Below are 17,341 nucleotides of genomic sequence, written 5' to 3' on the forward strand. Positions count from 1 at the left end.
GGGAGGCGCGGCGGTGGGCGGGCGCGGGGCGGCGGCAGCCGGGGAGGGAGCCGGGCGCCCCGCGGCCCATTCGCGACCGGCGGCGGCGGCGGCAGCGCGGCGCTCGGCGGCGCTCGGCCCCCCGCGGGCAGGGGCCCTGTCAGCGGCGGCCGCCCCCTCCCCGGCGATGAAGGCGAGCCCCGCGGCGGCCGCCGCCGCTGTGGCGGGGCCGGGGCAGGCGGGAGGGCCGCGGGAGCCCGACGCGCGTTGGCGGGAGAAGGGAGAAGCGGAGGCGGAACGGCAACGTACCCGGGAGAGGCTGGAAGCCACGTTAGCCGGGTTGGGCGAGCTGGAGTACCTGAGGCAGCGGCAGGAATTGCTGGTGAAGAGCCTCCTGCTGAGGCGGCCGGCGGGGGCCGTGCCCGGGGCTCAGGGAGGCCGAGGGGAACCGCCGGGCGAGGGGCCGTCGCCTCGCAGCCTGGAGGAGAAGTTCCTGGAGGAGAACATCCTCCTCCTGCGGAGGCAGCTGGTGAGCGGGGAGGGGGGGGGGGACACACGATGCTCTCCCGTGACCCGCGGAGGGGCGAGGAAGGGGCTGGGGCGGACGGCGGTGCCCCCGAAGGGGAGACGTGCCCGCGCCGCTGTCACCGCCGGCGCAGCGTCCCGGCCGACCGGGCGCGCAGGTGATGGGAGACGGGGAGCGACCTCCGGGGGGGGGGGTTTAAAGCACGGAGAGGTGACAAATCGGTGAACGGCCGGGTTTTAGCTGGTGGTTGCGGAGTTTCCCTTCGGTTTCCAGAGCCGGGCCGGCCGGTTGACTTCCATTCAAGGCAAGAGAGGCGCCGCCGTTGCCTTGAATGGAAGTTGGGAGCGAGCTGCCCGGGTCGCAACCCCGGGAGGAGGTAACGGGCGGGATCGGGCCCCTTAAAAAAGAAGGGATGCTTTTGTCGAAGGACGGGCTTTGGCGCTGGTGTGGGAAGAGACGGAGGGCGGCATGAAGCGGCAGATCGTTTTTCAATGAAAATAGCGTACAGCTGTGCCTGGCGGTCTTTGTGCACGGCTCAGCATTTGCTTTCACCCAGGGAGAAGTTGGATTGCGTGATTTATTTGCCTGATTTCTCCTTTTCCCCAGCCCCCCCCTTCCCCCCCCCCCCCCTTTTTTCTTGTTAGCCTTTGCCTTAGTTCATTTAAGCTTATTTCCTCCTTTAAAAGATAGAAATAAATCATTTTTCTGCTCAGAAGGGGCTGGCTGCCAAAGAGCCGTAGTGAAGGACCAGGGAATCATTACTCAAAAAAAAACCCCAACAAAAAAAACCCAAACCCCAACCCCAAAACCAGGGGGATTTGTGGTAGCACTTTAATTTGTGCACTTGACATTGCAGATTGGAGCCAGATGCGGTGCTCGCTGGGGGAGGGGGACGCTGGTGGCATTAGGTGGCGCAGTGAGTTACCCCTGGAACCCATCACCTCTGCCAGCCGGGCTTCCTTCCTTCCAGCCAGCTCCCGGCTCCCCGTCAGAAATGTAGGAGAAGACCTGGGATCGTCCCTTTAGCTTCTCCAAGGATGGTGTTCAATGCCAGCACAGCGTCTTCAAACGGCCTCGCTAATACTATTGGCGTTTGGTTTCCCTTTGCCTGAGGGCTGGCCCACCCCAGGGGAAAGGTTGTCCTGGATTTAACGGGCTTAGAACTAGTCCAGTTATGAGCATCAAAACTCTTTGCGATGAGCGTATCAGAGCACTGCTGGGCACAGATCAAATGATGCACTTAAAAAAAAAAAAAAAAAGAGATAAACCTTCCTCCTGCCCCCCCCCCGCCTTCCCCGTAGCCAGAACAATTAAAGGGTATGCAGCTGAACAGATGATGGATAAGCAACATTGTAATACACACAGGGAAACTGATTGCGTTGACCGTGGGTTAATGAGTGCCTTACAAAATCATTTCTTATTGCTTATTTTATGCCATCAAATTACCTTCATAAATAGCCTTAAAATTCATCTCACAGCAATTTTATACAATTATAATGGGAGAAGAGGAAGAATTACTCTTCCTTCCTGCTGCACTGCAAAACTAATAAAAGGGCTGTGATCCCAGCCCTGGGAATCTTGCTGTCTGTGTGGTAGACTAGAAGCTCATAACGTGCAGCAGAACAAGGTGGTTGCCATACTGCAGGCACTTGTTGGCTGAGCTGTTTCTTCCCATTGTGTGAAGAGATTTGGTCTCTGACTAACGTCACTGTGGTGGTGAATGTCCCCTGTTACGCTGGCAAAGCTGTGCTTTCACTGAAGTAGCCCATTTCATGTGCACAGGTCTGGTTTGACCATATCATACAGTACAGCTTTGTTGTTACAGCTGTGGTCCTGCAAAGGAGCACACACTTTGCCAACATACCGTGTTGGTCTTCCTAAATTGTGGAGCGTGCTTTTTATGTAGAACTGGCTGGAAGGGGCTGGAATGAAGTGCCTGCATAATTCCTGCCAGTTAAGTATTTATCCAGAGCGTCTATCTAGTATTTCAGGGCTTTGTTCTGTTCTGGTTTTTTTATAAAAGAGTATCGACAAGGTCTTTCCACGATGCTCAGATGGAGAAGACTGATTGTCTTTGGAGCCCCTTCATGTCTGCCTCACTGAAGGAGCTGATGTTTGTCTTCTTGTTATCCAGAACTGCTTGAGGAGGAGGGACGCCGGCCTACTAAATCAGTTACAAGAGCTAGATAAGCAAATAAGTGATCTCCGCCTGGACGTGGAAAAAACGACAGATGAACACCTTGAGACAGACAGTCGTCCAAGTTCAGGTAAGGCCAATATTCAGCAAAATGGAGCCTCCCTTGGTACCTGGAATTAAACTCAATACCTACTAGCAAAGTTCACCTACCACTGGAAACGTTGCTGTTTATAGACAACATATTCAGAGAAGCATTTCAAGCTTAATTAGGTTTTTAGTGTTTGGGGCATTTTATTTTTTTTCCAAGGCCACCCACCAATTAGTTCAAAAAAGTTCTAATTCTGCTGCATATTAGGAAGGAGGCTGCAGGAAAAATGGTGAAAGGAAGCACCACCAGCAGGAGAAACATGTCAAAATTGATCTTACAGCCAGAAGGGAACACTGAATCAAACAGTTTGATCCCCCATATATTGAATTTCATCCCATTCTAACTGTGTTGAAGCCAGTAAGTGGTATTTAACTATGGGGAACCTTTCCTAGAGGCATCTTGACTTGTTCTGAAGACGCTAAAAAGTGAAGAATCCACCAACTCGCAATTGTTAAAACTATTGCTAATTTCTGATCTGAATTTGACTTGTTCCATCACTGATTTTTTTATACCCCTTTCTCCCATAGACTAAGGTCTTTTCTAGTACCCAGCTTTTTCTCCTCTTGGAGGTGCTATAGAGTATAATTCCTGACTCTTTTTGATGAGCTAAACAGGTCAAGTTCATTAAGTCATTTGTTTTAAGGCATTTTTCCAAGCTCTTAAATAGCTTTGTGGCCTCTCTCCAATTTTTTAGCTTTGTTTTAAGCGTGCTGGAGTCGAGGACTAGGCATACCGTTCCAATGTCTTTCTTACCAGTGCTGTATAGACTGCTGAAGTCATTTCCCTACTGCTATTCATTAGTCTCATTGTACGTCCAACAATCTCATTAGCTTTTTTTGCCATATCATTAAGCTTGATTGAGCTGCTTTTCCATGCTGACTAAGTTCTTTTCAGGATTATTGTTTTCCAGGGTACATCCCCATTCTGTAGACATGCCCTGCATTCCTTTTTCCTAAAGTTAAATCTTGATTATGGTATGTCATATTTTTCTTGAGTAGACCCAGTTTACCAAGAAATAAAATTTTCTGTGTCTGCACATTATTTACCATTTTCCTTCTTTCATGTCATCCACTGTTTATCTCCAGAACTTTGATGAAAATAATGGATAGCATTGGGCCCAGCACTTGGTAAAAATTTTGTAGTCCAGCAGTGGCTGGAGAGCTTGTCTTGGAAGCATAACACACTATTAAATGAATGGGGTGTCAAACACAGCCTGGATCTTTCTTGCTAAAAGGTGGAAACCCATGTAAAGGTTAAAAAAAAAGTTCCAATTTGCATATGCTAAGTAAAGTTCTGCTTTTTTACTTTTAAGTGCTTTACTTTTAAACGGAATCCTTCATAGCAATGAGGATATTACTAAATTGTGCACTGTTTTTTGGGTGACTGAATGAAGTCCCATAACTAATTGCAATAGAGTAAGCCAACATAAACACGAGCTTGACTGCCTTTCTAGGGACACAAATGGTAACTTTGTGTAGACATAACTAATATAAATCCAAACTCTTATTTTTATAGGGTTTTATGAGCTGAGTGATGGAGCTTCTGGATCGCTCTCCAATTCATCTAACTCTGTCTTCAGTGAGTGTTTATCCAGTTGCCATTCTAGCACTTGCTTTTGCAGCCCTTTGGAGGCAACACTGAATATCTCAGATGGACGCCCTAAATCTGCAGGTATAGTAAAAGCAGGTCGAATACATCATACTCCAGGAGGTGGCTTTGGCTTTGGAAATACTGCCTCAGGAGTATCTGGGTTGGATTAACCCTTCTTCCTTTCATTTGATGTATTGTGCTCTGAAAAGATTCCAGTGCCTGTCACGTACATGGGTCATGAGGCAGGACCGTTTGCCCTCCACTAGTCCAGCCTTACATGTGAATATGCCACTCTAAAGACATGAAAATAACATGTGAAAATATGACAGCTGCTCTACCCAGTAGAGGGCAGTGGTACCTATACACATAAAACACATTAGTCACCTAATTTCTCTTGCTTTCCTTTAGAAAAGCATTTTTACTAAGTAGCAATAATGAAAGATACCTCAGCAGCCACGTCCTCGTTAAAGTGACAGAGCAAGGAGCTAGCTACAGGTTTTAGGAGGTCAGGGTGCATGGCAGTCTATTTGTACCAGTCATTTTGTCAGTTCGGATGGTCCTTAACCCCTGGGTGACCATGCTGAGGTGTGTCCTGCGTTTATATAGTATAGACAAATAGACATCGTGAACAGGGAGAAAGTATTTTGTCTCTTTGGCAGAGAGCTGTTGACTTTCCTTGGACATTAGGCTGAAGATGCAAGCCTTAATGTGTGGGATGGTTAAATAAGGAAGGCCTCCTTTGTTGTCCAGAAAGGACACTTCAGTAGGACTTTTGTGATCAAGCGTTATTGCTCATTCAATATATACTCATTCAGAAGCCTTAGTTCATTCTGGGTTGTGGAGGATGCTTCTAACCATAGTATTTCCAGTTTCCATTCTGCTCCTTAAGGTTAATTTACAGTGATTTTTTTGTGAATCGAGGACAAAATAATTCAAGTTCTTCTAACTCTAAAGTGGGAAAATACAGCCTGGGATACATTCATTCTGAGATGCTGAGAAGTCCTCTAAGTTATCCTTCCAGCAGCTTGAGGTAATTTAGTGCTCCCTGCTGTAAGCTATATGTGATCTTCATCGGCCATACATAAACAGAAAAGTATACACAAGGATTTCCAGCAGATTGCATTGCTGTTTTTTTCTGTATACATCACAAAACCCTAAAACTCTCATTAATCATACCGTCTCACTTTTAGAGATGAAATTTCACAAACTGGCATGTTTCAAGGAAGTCTATTTGGCAACATTTCCTGACTCTGACAAAGAATTTAGGAAATGTGGGAAAACTGTGAGGTGATCTGGAGGAAGTTCCTGCCCCTAACTTCCCAGTGCTTCCTCTCCTGCCCACATAGGAACATCATCTCTATCAGCAAATTTTATCAAAGTCTGTGAGACCTCTTTTGAAATAAGCCTTAGATAAGTGATGAGCACTGAGTGCTCAAATTTGAGTACCCTGGTTGAAGTTTCTAGCCCAAGGGTAGAAAACAGGACTGACAGTGACCTGGAAGGATCATTTAGATTGTACCCCTACTCAAGAAGACAAGGGCAACATAAGCTTAAGAAAATAATAATAATCTTAGGTGCTTGGATTGAAGACCTGCTCCTAAGGTCGCTTACCTCCTAAATAAGTGCCTTAGCTATTAAATCTGACTCATGCATCTTGAAACGCACTGGATTTCTCTTACAGAACTCTCTTTGCAGAGCCAAGGCTAGGATGTCAGCTGGATTGACCTGCACTCCTTGTACTTGTGTGGAAAGATGAGCCTGTTTCCCATTCTTTAACCCTTTATTGCTCAAAAAGAGCATATGTTATTATTATTAGCATTATTATAAAATAATTACGATGATAATAATAGTAGTAATTATAATAATAATAATAATAATAACAATAATAAAATTAAATCTGGATTTTTTTCTGACCCAAGATAGGCTTGAAAAAATCTGGAAGTGAAATTTGTCAATAAGCTAAAAGAATTAATTGGTCTCTCATCTAGATTTTTTATGTTTCTCTTTGGATTTAGCAAAACAAAATATAAAATTCATACATGCTGAGGCCTGCAGTGAGCTTTACAGGTGACTGTGTAACATATAAACATTACAGACCTTTACAGACTTCTGGGTGGCTTGGATGTAAATTAGGAAGCTCTTAGCAATCTAGGCACAGGTTTGAAACCAATGTAAATGTTGTCATTAGGGCTGTGATTTTTATTTTTCTAACCGTGTGGTCACATTGGGGGAAATCCTACATAAATGCAGGTACAAAGAGACCCACAGAAGAATAGTGCTGCTTTTGTATCGCTTGAATGGCATCCCTGGTTGCGAGGTTTCTACTGTTTGAACAGTGCTGCTATAGTATAAACATTGCATCGTATGTGTAGATGGGACCGGAGTCCTTGATGGCACATGAAAAACGTAGCAGAACTGTCCCTGGCAGGCTCTCTAAACTCTTCTAAAATGCCTTTCAGATCTCATAGGCTGGATGGACTATAATAAGGAAGGCCAGCATGAGGACCAGACCGCAGGCTCTGTCTGTCGCTCTTTGTCCACACCGCACTCAAATTCCCTCGATGTCGTTGCAGATGTACATCCCAAGTACCAGTGCGATCTGGTGTCTAAAAACGGGAATGACGTCTACCGGTACCCCAGCCCACTCCATGCGGTAGCTGTGCAGAGTCCCATGTTTCTTCTCCCCGTGACTGAAAACCCCCAGCGAGAAGAGGAGAGGCTCGCTTGCGATATTAGCGACGTTTGTGCCGGATCGGAAACGGACTCGGGAAAACCCGCCAACGCCTTTCTGCCGCAAGGCTCCTGGCCGGCGCCATGCCCTTCCACCAGCAAGAGGATAGACGGTTACATCTTAAGCCTGGTTCAGAAAAAGACTCACGCGGTAAGGACTAACAAACCCAGGACGAGTCTCAACGCCGATCCCACCAAAGGGATCTTGAGGCATGGAAGCATGTGCGTCAGGCAGCCCGCAGGGGTGGTGGCTCACGGTAATGTCATGAACCTGAAGAGTTCCAAGCAAGCGTCCTTGCCTTCTGGTGGGACCACCGCTCCGGACCACACAGCACCCTCCCCGTTAAAGCAGAGGCCGAGGGAGCCGGCTGGTGAGCAGATGGAGAGTAGGAAGGCACCTTTGCCGGCGGCTTTCCCGGCCGGTGCTTCAAGCGAACTTCAGAGCAAGCACCTGCAACGGGGCGTCAAACCGGCACCTCCGGAGCTCAACCGCAACGCAACGGCCGTGGCAGGGGACGTCCCCAAGGAGAATGGCCAGCTTTTTGCCACGTCTCCCAAAGAGAGCCCAGGGAAGCCCGTGGTGCTGCAGCCGGAGAACAGGGTCAGCCAGCCTCCCAAAAAAATCCTGCTGAAGAGCGGCTTGCAGCCGGCTCGCTCCTCGTCACCCGCTGTCGAGGAGAGGCCCGCGCTGGATTTCAAAAGCGAGGGCTCCTCCTCCCAGAGCCTGGATGATGGGTTGCTGGTGAACGCCCAGTACATACCGGCCCAGCAGCAAAGCGTGAAGCTTCACAAAGGCACCCGAAATGTCAAGATTTTGAAAAGCTCCGTGGTGAAACACAGGCCCCACCTTGCCAACGGGCTGGAAAACGGTTCGCAGACCTTGCGGGAGAAAACCAAGCCGGTCGGCAAGAAGTGCCGCTTTCCTGATGAGTTGGATACAAATAAGAAACTGAAAAAACCCTCCTCGCGGGGGAAGAGAGGCAGCGGCTTGCAGCCAGAGTCGGGCCTCCAGAGTCGGCAGGCTGGCCTCCACAGATCCGCCATCCGATCCCACGGCCATGGCCGAGAGGTTGTGGTGGCCAAGCCTAAACACAAGCGGGCCGACTACCGCCGGTGGAAGTCCTCGGCAGAGATTTCCTACGAGGAGGCCCTACGGAGGGCGAGGAGGAACCGGCGGGAAGGTGTGGGGGTCTACTCGCAAGTCCCCCTGCCCTACGTCAGCCCGTACGCCTACGTGGCCAGCGACTCGGAGTACTCGGCGGAGTGCGAGTCCTTGTTCCACTCCACCGTGGTGGACACGAGCGAGGACGAGCAGAGCAACTACACGACGAACTGCTTTGGAGACAGCGAGTCGAGCCTGAGCGAGGTGGAGTTCGTAGGGGAGAGCACGACCACCAGCGACTCTGATGAGAGCGGGGGCCTTATTTGGTCTCAGTTTGTCCAGACGCTCCCCATCCAAACGGTCGCGGCGCCGGAGCTGCATGAAAATGCGGCAAAGGCCTTTGTCAAAATCAAAGCCTCCCATAATCTCAAGAAGAAAATTCTCCGCTTTCGGTCGGGCTCCCTGAAGCTCATGACGACCGTCTAGTGAGGTGACTTGGTGGAATGTATCTGCTTCTGCTTTCGGAAGCAAGGTGCTTTTGTGTATATATTTCCACAGATTTTTTTTTTTTATACAAATATTTAAAACTTAAGGTAAATTATGTCACTTGTCTTCAGAACTTGGGTGGATACTAGTGCCTTTTACGTGGAAATAAAAGACCATTATACTCATTTTTAAAAAAAAAACCATAACACTGCCATTTCAGTGGTGAACGGCCTCCAGTGCATGGTGTCAGAAGGCTTTGAAAAAAGGCTAATGTTTCTGGGAATGGATCTTCCTTGCCTAGTTTTTCCAGTTCTGGGTCTTATAGAGGATATCGACAGCTTAAGGTCATAGGTTTTTAGGGGGTAAGGGGGAGGGAGTGTGGGTGGTCTTCATGTTTTTGCTTGTCCCTTTCTACTGCTCCTGTTGCCACATCTTGAACTTCTTCCTCCTGGTAGTCTGGCCTGGTTTTTTTTCTTTTCTTGTTGATTCTCTTCTTGAAACTCACCCCTGTCATCCCCCAGCCTTCCCCCACCAGGAAAGGGCTCCTGTTCAATCTGTCTCCGAGGTTAAGTCGCCTTCTCTGGAGTGCACTCTGCTCCGATCTCCTGGGAGTCCCGCTGCGGATAGCGGTGATGTTCAGAGTAAACTGTTGGAGCAGCTGACCAAGGCTTAGTAACTTCAGTATATTGTGTAAAACTGCTTTAAAAAAAAAAAAAAAAACACCATATGCATGTCACGTGCATGAGTATCAGTAGTTTTAATATTCCTGTTGATGTCCAATTTACTGTACATCATCAATGGCTGTTTTTATATATATATCATTGTGTAAATTAATATAACACATCATATGCTGTAATAAACAGTCTGTTTTAATACTTTTTTAAAGTTTGTTACATTGGTGCAGACCCTGTCAATGGTTTTATATTGGTGTCGTCACCACTTACATGTCTCTGATGTGACCTGTTAACATTCTCTGCATTTAGCCATGCAGGAAACGGAGCATGCCTAAAATGTTTAAAATGTTGCTGTGGATGTGACTTGTGCTTTGAGGGAACTGGATTGTCATGGCTCCTCTTGATCTTCCCATAACTTGCATTTTTTAAGGGCAAGGTGGGATTTAGGAGCTCAGAGACATCTTCAGGTTGTTGCTTATGGGCAGCTCACGTTGCGGAGCAGGTGGACGTGTGATATTAATCCTCCTCTCTGTCAGGGTGCTTGCAGACTTTGGTTGGTACAACACGGGGGCAGATGGTAGGTTTCTGTAACCGAATAGATCTGTGTAACACGACAGGTGTCCCTCTGAAACGTCCAGTAAATGAATCCCCAAGAGCTGTGTGCTCTGGGAGCTGGGCTGGGTGGAGGAGAGGATAGGCTTGTGGTCCCTGGTGCCCTCTTTAGGTATGGTGGCTGACTGTATCACAACCCTGACAAGGTTATGGAAAGAAGTGACAATTGTGGCACCCACCGGTCTCCGTCTCAGTTTCTTTCTTCCCGTAGGACTGGAGGTGAGTCTGCCAGCAAAGGAGAAAGGAGCTAAGCGTAGACAGCACTGCTTCCCTTTGCAGCAACAGTTTTGAAGCTGCCTGGTGGGAAGGCTGGAGGTTTATGGCAGGCATGTCTGATGGAGCAGGCCCAGGGGTTGGGCTGGTTTCTGCAGGTTCATCTTCTGCTCTGGCATCTGTGAAGCAGTGGACATACAAGCGGTGTGGATGCTGTGACTGGTATGAATTTCAGGGACGTGCGTGCAGCCTGCCTGTTCCATAGCAAGATCTGCTGAGCAGACGTCTTTGTGGTTGCTCTGTGTCCTTCCTGCTGTCACCTACCTGAAAGGCAGAGCAGTTTTTTTCTCAGGTTTCCTTGCATTGCAAATGCAGGAAGGAGAGATCCACCCAGAATTAAATGCCTCCGGGAGCAGCTTCTGAGACAGTGGTAATGCTTTTTCTAAGAGGCAGATTTTATTTTTTAATCTGCAGTGTAGTAAATCCCTACCTATAAAATGTCTCTCGTATTTTTTTTTCTTTTTTTTTTTAGTAGAGGAATGTCAGTTTCTGTAAGGGGTCTTGCAGTATGGTCACAAGGTTCTGGATTCAGTGACCCAGAAAGTCTTGGCACTTCCATCTCTCATGATACAGGAAAAGCTGTAACTCACCTTATCTGGTCATAACTCTCCCATTGCTTTACACATGGAAGAGCAGCTTGTATATATATATATATGTATGTATGTATAAAAATTTTATATATTGATACAGAATAATTCATCCAGAAAGTACTGGACAATGGCTGCCACTGCAGAGAGGGGAAGAGAAATAATGTTTGTTATTAAACATGGCATTACTAAGGCTAAGCAGCAGCTTAATGCATTCCCATTAATAACTGATGGGTGTTATATCAAACAAAGGGAATGTCAAGAAGCTTGTCAAAGCTAGTAGCTTCTTTCCTAGAGTACCTCTTAATCATGCCACATAATCTCTCTTTGAGCGAGAAAAACATGTGCAAATTCCTGCAAATCTCAAAGGTGAAGCGGAGTAGGAGAGAGGATCTTCAGATGTGCACTCTATGTCTCTCTGGCTGTAAAGGAGCCGCTGGTGAGAAGACAAACCAGTGGCTTTGGGATGATGAGTTTTTAATTGCAGTGCCATAGCAGATCATCTCATACCAGGTGAGAGACTGGTTTTCAAAAATGAGCTGCTGAATAGTTTCTTTTTAGATAATTGAGTAAAAAAAAAAAAGAAAATAACCACCTAAATATCGCTAAGACTGTATCAGCTGCAACCACTGTATTCTGCAGTAGTCTTGCTGAATAGCTCTATACCAGACGGGGAAATGGGCTGATGCTATCTCCATCTTAATTGCGTCTGAGTCTTCTCAGTTTGGGGAATGAATTTTCCTTTTCATATACGATTTAGGTAAGCATTCAGAATCCTTTAAACAGAAATAGTTTTTTTCTCTCTATCCCCCTCCCCCCCTTTTTTTTTTCTAAATAAGAGATCTTATAGTGCTGGAAAAGTACTTGATATGGTCCCAATACACAGCACACATCCTGTTCTCTGGTTCTGATTTAGGAAACACATCTAAGTTAGTAAGTTTTTGCAATGTTAGGTTGAAAAACATCTGCTAATCTTGGAGACCAGTTAAATATCTGGCACTTCTTTAAGCTACCTGGCTTTCCAGCTCCACAGCCTTGAGTCCTTGCCAGTGTATTTTTCATAATGTTCACGTTTTAATTATCCCCAGTGTTTATGGTAGTCTTTGGAAGCTTGAAGCGGGAACATTTCTCTTCATTGCACTGGGGCCTATTTCAAGGTGGGGGCAGGTTGTGGCAGGGAGGTTTGGGATTAGCTACCCCTGTGCTCCATATATAACTGAATGCAGGGAAGTACAGAAGCATATGCTTAACATAAAGACCAAGAGCAGACCCCTTTAGCTGGATTTCTTGCGATTCAGGTTATATAGCGTCGCTGCACACCTCCCAAGTACCATCTCTTCCAGCGCAGGAATCGGCGTCACGCACGCTCTGGGGTGCTGTCGTCTGAAAGGCGTGAGAGTGTCAGTGGGCTGTCTGCCTTCCAGCAGGCTTTTTGGGTCTCTCTTCTGCTTCCTAACCCCAGCCACCAGCTGTGGGTCAGCGGATCACAAAGCAAGCTGTGTCTGGTGCGTGCGGGGTCGGAGAGAGGCCCTGGCGTTGTGCCTAGACTTCCCAACTGCGTGGGGGGCCTCTGTTGTGGACCTCACGCTTTGTCGTGAGAAACGCGATGTGCCGGTTTCGGTAGCTGGGTCTGAAGGAAGGTGGGAATGGAGAGTCCCATAAATGGAGTGGTCTGATCCTGTTTCGTCTGTATTTCCAAGAGAGGCTGAGAGAGGAGGTGTTCCAGTCTAATGCCTAGCTCGGTAAGTTGGACTGGGCTAAACGGAGTCCTCCGAGGGACTCTGCCTCATTTCTTCCAGTGCTCTTTAAATGATCAAGGCCACTATCAGCACTGCCGGTTGCCAAGGTGCTTTAACCATCTGGCCAAGTCCTGGAAGCGGGACTTGTCCCTTTACTGGGACAAGTGAGAAGCTCCAGTCGCCCAGGTCTGGTTTTGACCTTCCATAGCACAACTCCTGCTTGCAGAGAGCCTGTAGGTCCCAGCCCCTTGCAGCTTTCCCTGTCCTGGGGCTTCAGAGGGAATCTGTCCATCCCTTACCAGTTTTCTAGTTTTCTTCTGGCATGGGGTTCATCTTGGATAAGGACTGACAACAGATTCTCCTGTGCCTTCACTAATCCCAAATCTATCTGTTTGTTGGCTCACGGAAATGTCAGGCGCTCCTCAGGTGGCAGCCAGCAAAGCCATCCCTGAGGGACCTCCATCCCTTTCTGCCACAAAGGGCAGCAAAGGCTTTTATTAGCCGTGGTCGCCACTCGGCAGATGACTCGCCATGCCAGGCAGGGCTCTCCCTCAGCCTGTGATTTTTCTCACAGGAGAGAACAAGGACATGAACATTTTGAGGAAGCAGAAACAGCTAAAGACATTTTTAATAGCTAACTTCAGCATCTAGTATGTACCTTTGGAGTAGCCAACAATAATACATACAACTGAGCTGCTAGTACAAAAAACTGAACCATTCTCAATTCTTTGCAGTGTCCTGTGCACAGTGCAGAGAGGATACAGAGACTGCAAACCAATGGAGAGAATTCATAAACTCCAGGTCTATGTTTCAAACTTGCTTTTCTCCTTAATTTCTCTGAACCTCCAAGGAATTGTGTTCAGGCTCCTTGCATGGCATGATGTTTCTTTCTCTAACTAAACATTATAGGTGGAGCACAGTGGTGAGAAACAATTGCTCTGGGGTTTAAAAAAGTCCACAATGCTGGAATGAGGGGAGACATAAGGAAATGAGTGGGAGATCCATTTAAAAGGGATAATAGAAGGTGCTTTTTTTATGTAGCAGGGCATTTGCTGCCGGAGGAAATAGTGAGGCAGATACATTATCAGCAAGTTCAAAGGGGTCAGAGAAGGTAGGGAAGGATGTGTGCTCTACCATCCCCAGTCAATGACTGTGGATGCTAGGAAGAGTGTGAGGTGAATGGATTGCAAACAGTGGCCAGGCTTGCGTGCTCCCACTAAAGATTGTCTTTTCCTGCAACTGCTGAAGCACCATTAGCTGGAGGAGATGCACCGTCCTGCTGGCCCAGCAGACCATTTCCTGTAGTCCTATGATCTTGGTGTAGCTGATGGGAGTTGTCTATGCAATTGGATTTCCTCACTATTTATTAGTCTTTTGTCCTCCCAACTGCTGCTGAAGACAAGTTTTGCATTGCTTTGCAAAGAACTTCACTTTGAATGCTTGGCTGATGGTGGCAAGCATTTATTCAAACTATGGACATGTGTTTCTGGTCACTCTTGTCCTATGGCAGAATAATTTCATCCACCCTTTCACACGGGCAGTCTGTGCTGAAGTCCTCTGTTATGGTGGGCATCGTTCCCCTGTAATGCAAACACCGTTATGGACATAGTCCATATACTAGCCTACTGTGGAAGTCACTGTTGGGCAGCAATTTTACATCCTACAGTTGCTTCTAAACTGTAGGAAAAGTGATGACCTCCAGACCAAATGAACCATCCTAGTGACAGAGTGCATCTACTGCACCCTGCCTTGGGACTTTGCTGTCCTTGGAGAATTTTTCTCTCCCTCTGACTGTGGCTACATTCAGGCTTTTGTTCGGAGCAACAGAGCAGTCTGGAAGCGAATCCCATGGTCGTCTCCACTTACTGCGTGTTGGTTTGGACAGCAGAGCAGTTTTAGTGAATGCTAGCTAGACGCCTTTGGAACGCTAACCCAGATGGTCCACTCCAGGGGCACAGCAAATGTGCTTCCACCTGGACAGGGACATGGGGGTCTGAACCAGTGATGGCTCTCTAGAATAGCTTCCAGTCAAAAAATGTGGCCAAGTTTGGTCCAAATGACTTTGGGGACCAGACTAAAGCTAGGCTGAAGTAAACACTTGAACTGCCTATATTGTACTTGGGGGGACCTTAGTTTGGATCTGCTCCTTCTGTGCTGAATGACTTGTTAATGTAAACAGAGTCTCTCAGTTAATGGCTTTTGTTTCCATGCTGTATTCCTTTAAGATCAATAAAGTATATTAACATTAATAACTTGATTTCACTGAGCCAAGCTCTGAAAAATCTGTCTTTTGTTCTTTTTAAGGGAGTTGGAGTTGGAAGTCCTGGGAACTAAGATTTTCATGACAATACCGAAGGAAAATCTATATGATTTGGACTCATGATGTAATGGCTTTGTAAGCAAATAAAGTGTTTTCTCCCAGAAAAGGTTCAGGACTTCTGTGGTCAAGGGCAGGAAGCTGGAAAATTTGCAACCTGTTGAAAAATATGTTCCCTGTGTCTCCTTGCACTCTGTGAGCCTCGTGTCTTCAGAAATGAGATTTTTATGAGGAGGAGGGGAAGCATGAGGTACAGGGAGGAGAAGGACCTAATCAATCTTAATCTCTGAAGTACTCATGCAGTAAGTGTTTAAGCATGTGATTAAAGCCCATTCTTACTCAGTGAAGCATTTCGGCGCATGCTTTGGGTACTTCGTGGCTGGAGTGAATTAAGCACATGCTCAGGAATGCTGGTGGATCAAGGTTGTTAAGCTTATGTTTGCAAGTGTCCTATGTCTGTTTGTACAAGCTGTCCCAGTGACTTCTCTTGGTTAATGTTGGAAGGACTCCCTGCTCTCCCTTAAGAGCCAGACCCCGTATGGTGAAATTTGATTCAAACTGTTAATCTGAACTCGGGAGAAGCAGTATCTATCTTCAGTCCGTGCTTTAAGCAGTAATAGAAGTGCTTATAAAGGAAGAGATGCATTTGTTATTTGTTGTATTTGAGGACACCGAGCTAAAAATGCTTCGAGATACATAACAGCTAATGTGCTTGTGCTCTGTATCAATAGCAGGACTTTGTGTAAGCCCTGGGAATGGCACTCTGGAAGAGACAGAATGACCCTTTCTACATTTGCTCCCTTCCCTTGGATGTCCAGGTGGGGAGAATGATGCAGGCAGGGAAGGTCAGGAGCAAACACCAAACCTGTAGAGTCTGGAGCACCACCCATTCATGTGCCTGGCTAATCTTACTTGAATCCCAGTTTCAGGCAGTGGGATTAGCAAAACAGTGGGATCTCTGGGCTACCCAGAGCTGGAGAACAGAGCTAGGAAGCATAGAGAGGGTGACTTTGCCTGCCTTCAACGAAAGCTGCAGTTTGACTGAGCAAACAGTAGAGGCAAGGGAAGGGTTAAAAGTTTGTCTTCTCTTCCCAGACACATTATTTACAGTGGGTTAGTTTCCTTTTGGAAGGGCCCACTGTAAAAGGAGACTTTCACAGCGTTTCTGCAGGTTAGACCTATATCGCATTACAGTTTTCTTTCCTGGACTCTTGACTGACACGATTTCCTGAAGTTGTTCTTCTCTCGGGAAGGTGAACTCAGGAAAGAGTGGGAGTTTGCTAAAAATCCAGAGCCTTGGAAGGCAAAATCATGCTGATGGCCTTTTCTTTCTAGACGTAAGGTCAGTCCTCAATGCTGCGTCATGCTCTGTATCTCCCAGTGCAGGGCAAAGGCTGGGAAAGGAGTGGGAGAGGAAATCCATCAGGTTTGATAAGAGAACAGTCTGTAAATCCTGTTGGAGCAGCTTGCAAAGGCCATAGTACCAACCACAGGAGCAGCGCCTGACTGCGTCAAGCGAGCAGCCATCTCACGCGGTGGCCGATGAGGTCAATGGCAATGTTGGCCATTGACTTGGATGTCCTGATCTCTGCTATTGCCTAAGCCACTTTCATGCCTCCAGGCCACAGCAAGCATGTTCATCCTGGTAAGTGTTTCTTTTGCTGCTTTTTTCTTCTTCTTCATGAAATAAATTGTGGCTTGGCATTAAAGCACAAGTGCTGAATGAAACTGAAGTTCTGGCTTGTTTCTCCTGTCAAACACCTCATGATGGTGTTTTCCTTAATGTTCAGTTGCTTGGAAGGTAGAGAAACTATTACCTTCTCATCTGCAACATATCCATTTTTTACAGGTGTCTTCCGAGTGGCTTGTATGGAACAACACACCGCTCTCTTCAACACTGTGCAGGACACCCTGAAGCAACCCTGTATCTGCACAATCCACAGCTACCACAAGATATTTTTCTGACAGGGATATCGTGACTGGGCAGTTTGGATCTGACTCATCCCACCTGAAGCCCATCACTGCTTAGGGTGAAGATGCTCCTGCAGGGCAGGGAGGAAGCATGCTCAGAAATGTTTATTATTACTGTTAAATGACAAGTTCCCTTTCTTTCCCCTCCCTTTCCCTGCCATGGAGATAGTGATCTCTGCTGTGGTCCCTGCTGCTCTCTTTTTCCTGTGTTGATCTAGGGTAAGACTTGCTGCCCTTGAAGGATGGGCTTAGCCCTGAGAGAGGCTTTTATTGCTGAGCCATTGACTTTTGATTCAGAGCATGTGTCTTCCCCGGGCCTGTTGCAGATGCACACTGTCACCCTGGGTAGGCTGCATGGCCTCATGTACACGGTAATGTGGGTGCTCTGAGCCTTCCTCCCTTCCCTTTTCTTTGCCACTACAGCGGGATAGTTTAACTTTCATCCTCTGTCCTGTTGACTCTCATCTGAA

The 17,341-nt window shown here is 47.1% G+C and overlaps 1 protein-coding gene across 2 annotated transcripts; it reads left to right on the forward strand.

Annotated features, from left to right (window-relative positions):
• The first annotated feature begins 66 nt into the window (after positions 1-66).
• On the forward strand, positions 67-14,840 carry DACT1 (dishevelled binding antagonist of beta catenin 1). 2 transcript variants are annotated; one of them, XM_069783170.1, is made up of 4 exons: positions 67-508; positions 2,640-2,772; positions 4,306-4,461; positions 6,840-14,840. In XM_069783170.1, the coding sequence occupies exons 1-4, from the start codon at positions 167-169 to the stop codon at positions 8,696-8,698; spliced, it is 2,490 nt and encodes an 829-aa protein (XP_069639271.1). In that variant the 5' UTR covers positions 67-166; the 3' UTR covers positions 8,699-14,840. The 2 variants fall into 2 exon arrangements, with proteins under 2 accessions (XP_069639271.1, XP_069639272.1); XM_069783171.1 differs by having other exon boundaries at positions 6,954-14,840.
• Positions 14,841-17,341: the final 2,501 nt, after the last annotated feature.

Source organism: Haliaeetus albicilla, chromosome 5 (assembly GCF_947461875.1).
Source record: "Haliaeetus albicilla chromosome 5, bHalAlb1.1, whole genome shotgun sequence".
Taxonomy (NCBI): domain Eukaryota; kingdom Metazoa; phylum Chordata; class Aves; order Accipitriformes; family Accipitridae; genus Haliaeetus; species Haliaeetus albicilla.